The sequence below is a fragment of the Sinocyclocheilus grahami genome, unplaced genomic scaffold, assembly GCF_001515645.1.
Source record: "Sinocyclocheilus grahami isolate Dianchi unplaced genomic scaffold, SAMN03320097.WGS_v1.1 scaffold1016.1, whole genome shotgun sequence".
Classification (NCBI taxonomy): Eukaryota; Metazoa; Chordata; class Actinopteri; order Cypriniformes; family Cyprinidae; genus Sinocyclocheilus; species Sinocyclocheilus grahami.
Window position 1 is genome coordinate 162007 of NW_015506195.1, and position 8394 is coordinate 170400.

Here is an 8394-nt window from a genome sequence, read left to right on the forward strand (position 1 = left end):
ATATCTCTTTGGATTTTAGACTTTAGTCTTTGCAACTTTACAGATCTTCTTTATGCACCAAGAGCTTGTAACACTCCAAAGAAAAAGGAAAACTTGAAATCGCATCATATGACCCCTTTTAAATAATCCAGTCGGTTAACGGTTAATAATCGGTTAACGAGCATCGGCTGTCGGTTAGGAAAAATAACCGAAATGAACATCCCTACTTACAAAAAATTTGTGAGGGTATCATTGTTTCCCCAGAAATGTTAAACAGCAAAAACTGTTTTTAACATTGATAATAATAAATAGTAAATGTTTCTTGAGCAGCAAATCAGCATATTAGAATGTTTTCTGAAGGATCAGGTGACACTGAATCTTCTCTTTGTAAACAACAACACATTTATAAACGATTCTAATGACGAATATTGCGTTCCCACATGCAAATTAAAGCAGAATTCTGGTTTAATCCGGAAGAATCACATCCCTGATTAGTATGTTTGATGTCTTAGAGGATTTTTGCTTGCCAGCTGTTACTATCCGTGTGCTCGCCTAAAGAAGAGTTTAGCAATGCCATTAAAAGCAGGCCGTTTTCAGAGCATTCAATAAACAAATATATAAATGTTATTACAAACTATTTGAAAAAGCAGGTTAGAAACAGGTTCAGCAGGCTGATATAAAACGTTCATAAATATGCTTGCAGTCACACGAGGTACCTGTCTGAAGGAGCTTGTATTGTCCCCTTGTGGACCGGAAGAATTCACCACCGTGGTTGAGAGAAGAGATTCTGCTCTTGGGCCCGTGCTTACGCCAGGCTGAGAGAGAAAATCTTCCTGAAACGACAGAGATAAATAAAAACAGTAATTTAAAAGCATTATTCTGACACTATTCTCGGAAATAAAACACAAAAATAAACATTTGGTCCTAAATAAATCAAACATGTTGATCTATATATAAATATTGGCCATGCAAAGTTGCACTTTATAGGTTGACTTATGGCAATTAAAGGGCATCTGTAAAAACACTAAAAAGAAAATACTGCAATCTCGTACTGATTCTTCATCAAGCTTGATACTGAAATTAAGAGCATCGCATACACAGAGTATATCAATATGAAAACAATGGTGCTAAACATGACTGCTGGGTTCAAATAATCTTTTCTTGCATGTCTTACCGCCTCTACATTCTCTGTAACACTGTGGGAGGGGCCCAGCTGTATTGGACTCTCCATGATAATTGAACTGAGCCGTGATGACGAGACAGTCCATGGAGGGTGATTGGCCATTGAGCTGGTACTTGGCTCATCCCCTGGAAGTGGAACATCTACAAAAAATAAATTAAGGCTAGACTGATGATACTGCACAAGGTTTGATCTTTGGAAATTATATTGTCAAAACAAAAAAGAATATGGTACCATGTACATGAAGACATTAACAGCCCTGCAGTAATTTGAATGATTGTTTCAGATCCGATTTCATTCTTTTAATATTGAATTCTGTCTCGCACTCTCCCTCTGATGCTCATTGGCTCAAAAAAAAAAACAGGGCACTATTTTCTCCATTTCTTCTCTAATGCTGACAGCAAAGGATGTTGAGAAAAAAAGGTTTTAAGCAATCATAATGAAAAAAGTAGTTTTCTGTTCACAAGACAATTTTTTTTGTATTGACCGTGCACACGTTAACTTGAAGATGCCAGTTAAGCTGACAGCCTGGTCTACATGGGAATTTACAGGTGAAGTGTGTAATTTTGGCACCAATTGTGAACCCTAAACAGTATTGCAATTTGTTTCTTAAACGCTGTCCTTCTGCCATTTGTTCAGGCAAAATCTATGAATGGCTGGTTTATAGTTGTCTGCACACCTTGGAATAAGTATTTTAACATAGAAAAATATAAAACAACACACTTCAACCTTTAACATTTGTCTAACTTTACTGCTTATTTCATTGTATATGCAGTATGAGCTACACGTGGGACAACAGAAAGGAAAAGGGTTGATTATGATGCAGGAATATTAAAATTCTGATTAGTAAAGCCAGAGGCTAGAAAGCCATTACCACAATCATTCTGATTTAGTTGCCATGTAAACTGACATGCCTATAGGGTGTATTCAATTATTTGGAAATTACCTTGTCAAATTCACAGTCTTTAACACTAATGTGAAGAGGTTTTGTAACATTCAAACCTTTTTTTGCATAAGAGAAATATCTGAGTATCTGTCTGTCATAACCTACACTTCAATAATGTAACAATCAGTCATGTTAAACTGGTACATCATGCCTTAAAGTCCCCCTGTAGTGAAAATCAAGTTTTTTATGTTGTTTATTTGTCTATGTGGTGTTTTCAATATGCTTTTAGACAAACCATGTGCCAATCTATTAATCAACACCATTGCTGTGTATTTTCTCCTTAAAACTGTAGTTTCCCAAAGGCTGACCCAGAAATACGGTTTGAAATAGCCCTTGGTTTGCTACGTCACAAACCAACAGTGTTGGGGGTAACGCATTACAAGTAACGCGAGTTACGTAATCAGATTACTTTTTTCAAGTAACTAGTAAAGTAATGCATTACTTTTTAATTTTGAAGAGAATCTCGGAGTTACTTTTTCAAATAAGTAACGCAAGTTACTTTTTTATGGAGTAACGCGATATTGTAATGCATTACTTTTAAAAGTAACTTTCCCCAACACTGCAAACCAATAACCTATCACGTCAAGGGATCGTTCACTAGCATGCAAAATATACCAATACCAGCACAAAACCAAAAATTAATCAGAGCAAAAAACCCATGAAGCTGTGGTTTAATGTGAATTTAAAACCGCTAACTTGCATTATAACCCGTGGCAACAGTGTAAAAGTAACCCGGAGTCACACGCGTATGCTCGCGGGCGCGAATTAATAATCACAAACGGTTGCATTCGAGTCTTCAAGGCATTTAGGACACAACATCGTCAAGTAAGTAACTTTAACGAATGTTACAGTATTCACTGTAGTTGTCCGCTAGTAAAAACATAGTTTTATCAGTCATTATCCATGTATGCTATTGTTTTGCGGTTACTAGAGTTCAGTGGATCAGGAGGCGCTGGCTGGTGTGACTGAGCGGAGGCGGGACTTATTTGCATATTCATAGATCCGCTTATAGTAAATGAGGCAAGGGTGTAGAGTTACATTCAAGCTATTTTAAGGCATGAGAAATTTATTTTCACAAGAAAAAACATTTAAATATGTCATTTTGATGATCAAAGATAAGTTTTAAGGGATAAAATATTTGACTACAGGGGGACTTTAAATTGCCAGTGTAATTGAGCTGAACCTCTCTATTATCTTACCACGGTCCAGTCTACCCCCTTCTCCAGTGTTAAACATGCTAAGGGCCTCGATGTTGAGCGCACAGACCCCACGCATGAAAGCTTTCTTCATAGAATCCTCATAGCGCTCTCGCTCTGTGTGTAGCCTGTGGATTTCAGCTTGAGCTTCCTGGAGCTCCTCTACATGCTGACAAACACAATCACATAACTCTCATGCTATGTCCACATCCAGTAACTTATTAAACATGGAATCACTCACACCAAGAAGTAAAGTGCGGTATGGGCTCCACTCACCTGTGCCATCTTGGCCTCATAGTCTGTAGAGAGCTGCATGCAGACGTCTTCTGCTCTGGCACAACATGCTCTCTCCACACGCTCCCGCCACCTGTTCTGGATGAGCGAGTGCCAGCCTGCCCACACCTTCCTCTTGAGCTGCAAATGATAGTGCTGCTCGGCCAGTCTGGCCCTCTGAGCCTGGAACACACCGAAATCCATTAACATTTATATTATACTTAAAAAAAAGCAATGTTTTTCAAAGAAGTCTCTTAGGCTGAATTTGATTTTTTTTTAATCCTGTGATGGCAAAGCTGAATATTCAGCATCAGCAGTCATTACTCCAGTTTTCGATGTCACACGATCCTTCAGAAATCATTATAATATGCTTTCAAATGCTAGTATTTCTTATTGTTGAAAATTGTAAGCAAACTTTTGAATGCATATAGTTTGTGTATATACATTTAAAAAAAAAACTTTCAACTTTTTACCAAACAAAGATTTACCAAAACACAACTAGGCATGTAAAATATACTGATTATTCCCAATATGCCCAGGTAAATAGTGTCCTTGAGTACAAAATAAATAAAAATATGTTTTCATAAATTTTAAGACTATGTGTGTATGATCAATCACCTTCTGTTAGAAAGAAATTAAATTAACAATGGGCAACAAATAAGGGTATTTCTACAGAAGTAGACTTAACTGAAAAGACAGAGTGAGTAAATGATGACAGAAAACGGCAATTTCTCCAAGAAGAGAAAATGAATACAAAACACCAAGCCTGTCTGAAGTATCAATCTGACATGAGTAAACAACACCGCCTGAAAAACATCTGCCCTGCATGTGTGTGCTGTCAGTCTGAGCTGCCCCGTCTCACCTCCTCTCTGGCAGCACACTGTTGTAGTCTCCACTGGGTGAAACTACTCATCAGCTCCAGTTTCTCCCTCTGCCTGTCAACCGCCCGGCTCAGATTCACTATCACCTGCAGGTGGCAAAGGCCAAAGAGGAGATGACAGACTGGAAAACAGAGACTTACAGCCTGTTGAAAATTGATTCAGAGCTGCATGTGTGTTTTGAATTACAAATTGTGTGTTGCATATCATAATATTTTGCACCCCATTTACTTCATATCAAAGCTGTATATTCAATACCAATATCTCTGTAACTTTAGCAAATGTTTATTAGCTACATACTACAGGGCCAGCCTATTAATTACAATTAATAACATCTCTGATAAAAAAAAAGATAGTCTCAACATCTGTGTGCACCTCATTTTTTCTCTGGTTAGAGGTCTTGTAGGTGTTGAGCAGGTCTTTGAGACCATCCATCTCAGCATTTACAGCAGCCATATGGGCTGCATGTTTCTCCCTCTCCTTCTTAAGCTCCAGTCTGTGCTGCTCCACAAAGGACAGTTTCCACTTCCTCAGCTCCATCATCACATTACTCTGCTACTCATCAGCTCCAGTTTCTCCCTCTGCCTGTCAACCGCCCGGCTCAGATTCACTATCACCTGCAGGTGGCAAAGGCCAAAGAGGAGATGACAGACTGGAAAACAGAGACTTACAGCCTGTTGAAAATTGATTCAGAGCTGCATGTGTGTTTTGAATTACAAATTGTGTGTTGCATATCATAATGTTTTGCATCCCATTTACTTCATATCAAAGCTGTATATTCAATACCAATATCTCTGTAACTTTAGCAAATGTTTATTAGCTTCATACTACAGGGCCAGCCTATTAATTACAATTAATAACATCTCTGATAAAAAAAAGACAGTCTCAACATCTGTGTGCACCTAATTTTTTCTCTGGTTAGAGGTCTTGTAGGTGTTGAGCAGGTCTTTGAGACCATCCATCTCAGCATTTACAGCAGCCATATGGGCTGCATGTTTCTCCCTCTCCTTCTTAAGCTCCAGTCTGTGCTGCTCCACAAAGGACAGTTTCCACTTCCTCAGCTCCATCATCACATTACTCTGCTCACAGACCAAGAAACAGTTCCTATAATGCATTATGGTATGAACTATGAAGCAAAACACTTACCAGTGTTATTTTTTATGTCACTGAGATACTATTATAGTTTAGTTTTAATTTATATTTTAATTTTAGTTCAAAGTTTTAATAATTTTGTTGTGAGGTTTTATTATTATTATTTTTAAATATGTCTAATATACAGTATATTTCTATAAATTTTATTTCAGTTTTAGTTTAGTCATTTTAGTACATCAAGAAAATGAGAAATGTTGCTTAGAACATCTAGATTTTTTTCTTTAATGGTTTTATTTTTGGTTAACTACAATAACCTTGCTACTTACAATACATAATTGCAATGCAAACCTTAAGGTTTGTGCTCCAGGTGTCCAAAATGTTCTCCATCTTGTTCAGGTTCTCCTCTGAGATGAACATCTCAGTCATGACGGTGGTCAGAGCATCAGGGCTGCTTTGTCCTGATCTGTCGGATCCAGTCTGCGACCTCGCTGTTCTTTCCTCAGATGGCACAGACCTGTCTGCCAGGCTCTCACCTGAAATAGAAGCATCAATATTATAAAACAGATAGTTCTAACTCTAAATTCTGATCGGATGAGACACATTTGAAAGCAAGAGGGCTGAGAGATTCTGATTTAAATGGCTTCATGATGTTACCCTCAGATGTGCGACTTGGTGGTCTGGATTCTTCTAATGACGGAGTTGACAACAGGGCTCTGTTGTTTATGTGCCCGTCATTATCTGAAATAAAACAGAGGAAAACAAAGAGTGGTTCTCAGTCTTTTTGACTACAAGGCCCTCCATCGCCAAAGACAAATTTGAAAGCCTCCCAAAATATCTCTGACGCTTCTGCTGTTATGGCAAAGCTGCTCATTTTTTATTTACAGAAACAAGGTGTGGCAATATAGTAAAATTATTATAAATAATCAAAAGAATTAAATTACGTAATTCCAATAACAGAATGTTCTTCATGGTTTACACTTTTTATTACCAAAAGATCGACATGACTCATTTACATGCGATTACGGTTTTGTTTTTTTTTACTCACAAATAACAATCTCTACCTGATAAAACATTGTTGAGCTTTATAAAAAACATTTAAATTACTTCATATTTTATTCATTTCCTCAATTTTTCCACGTCTACAAATTACACTTTTACAATTTCCCTCGTTCAGTATATCCAGGTTGTTCAAGAAATCTTGAGAGCCCTGGTCCCTAAATAAAAATCGCAGTTGTTAAGGGAACAAATTAATAAATTATTTCAGCTTCAATCTAGATTTTTAGCTGTTCTTTCAGCCCCTTTGGATGTGTGTTGATATCCCCTAGCCGGAGCCAACCCCACTATATCAAGCCCACAAGCACTGCTTTACATCTACAGACCTTTTAACCCAAAAATTACTTACAACATTAGTGTTTGCAATTTGTAATTACATAGCATTATTATATGCTATGTTAGTATTATTAATATGCATTATATGCTAGTACGTGTTCTACCAGCAGGGGGTTGAGTCATGTGCTGAAAACTCTTGGAGAGTTGAGTTGTGCTCAATGGCTGTGATGGGAAACTCGGTTCATATTTAGGAGTCACAACAGCATACCGAAGAAGTTCTTCATACTCATCCTGAACATTTGAAAGAGAAAAACGTTAAAGTGTCCATTAAACTGTCAAAAATTACAGAAAGTCAAATGTCTTTTGTGGTGGTGGATGTGATAACTCGCCTGAAGTGCAGAGGAAACGGAGCTGCCTCTGTCTGAATCTCTTGGTAAAACTGGACTATTTTGTGCCCCTTCATCCGATGACATCTGAAATACAGAATGGAAGAGGACATGTTACATATATCTAAGTTTAAATGACTCATTTAATTTCTATAAGGCAAAAGAACCAATTCTTAAATCCGAGGAATCATGATTACTTGATAGCTATTTCCAGTCTACTTCAAAACGGTTTAAACTTAACGTTACCTTGTGTAACTCTCTGTCATTGTTAAAAAAACACTTAAAAAGAAAGAAACTGATCAAGACAACTCGATCTACCAGCTAAAACTACCAATAATGCACTTATAGAACCATTAGTTGAAGGTCTAACGAACTGTGCATCGGTTTTGTTTATTTGAGCAGCAGTGATTTCTCGAGGTAAGGCAAAAGTTCACACTTAGCATCGTTTTTGTTTACTGATGTTCATTATATTGTTCATATATTATATTGTAAAGACAAAGATCGACTCAGTTGTCACGCAGCTGACATAAACAGCCTGTCCCAGAAACGAAGCAAAAGTGCAACCTACAGTAAGTTCCTGCTGAAGATTCATAGCGCTGTGTTAGCCTCTTATGAAGCTCCTGTGCTAAATCTGCTAAGCATCAAGTGGGGTGTGGTAGAGAGATAAAACTGTACAATCGTAACCTTCTCAGTGAGATTGTTAAGGGTATTTGTTCCTCTGTTAACACAATGTACGCTTTCAATCTGCAAGCACTATACTGTTAAAAAGCAGTGTTTCAAACTGCTAGTCGCTGCAGTAACATTTTCGTTTTGAAATCACTGTTGCAAACTAATTTTCAGGGGAAGTTGCTACAGTGTTGCCAACTCATTTTCAGTGGAAGTTGCTAAAGGAAGGTTGATTTGTTGCTAAAAGTTGCTAAATGACATTTTGATGTCATCATGTGATGACGTCATTCCGTAATCATGACGCAAAATTGTGTCACTGCATCAAATCTCAACCAAAAAAAAACATTTTTTATTTACATTTGTTAATAAAATAATGTAAATGCATAATATAATATTACAATGTAAATAACTGTATTTTTAAATACAACATTGAATTATTGAACAATTTAAGATTTTTTACAAGCTAGTA

General features: G+C 37.1%; 1 protein-coding gene across 1 annotated transcript; it reads right to left on the bottom strand.

Moving 5' to 3' along the window:
- Positions 1-444: 444 nt before the first annotated feature.
- Positions 445-8083, bottom strand: LOC107565674 (centrosomal protein POC5-like). Its single transcript, XM_016250933.1, has 12 exons — positions 7944-8083; positions 7263-7346; positions 7038-7164; positions 6199-6282; positions 5893-6077; positions 4828-5004; positions 4437-4541; positions 3578-3757; positions 3305-3470; positions 1154-1302; positions 696-812; positions 445-531 (listed from the first exon to the last, which is right to left on the bottom strand). Exons 2-12 carry the CDS (start codon positions 7344-7346, stop codon positions 445-447), a joined length of 1461 nt encoding a protein of 486 aa, XP_016106419.1. The 5' UTR covers positions 7944-8083.
- Between the last annotated feature and the right edge of the window lie 311 nt (positions 8084-8394).

Bases quoted from the DNA above. Each gene is read 5' to 3' on its own strand.
- LOC107565674 (XM_016250933.1), bottom strand. From the start codon at position 7,346: ATGTCATCGGATGAAGGGGCACAAAATAGTCCAGTTTTACCAAGAGAT. The intron at 7,165-7,262 runs GCGAGTTATCAC...TCAAATGTTCAG, and splicing joins CCGTTTCCTCTGCACTTCAG to GATGAGTATGAAGAACTTCT. The intron at 6,283-7,037 runs GTAGAACACGTA...GTTTTATTTCAG, and splicing joins CATGACTCAACCCCCTGCTG to ATAATGACGGGCACATAAAC.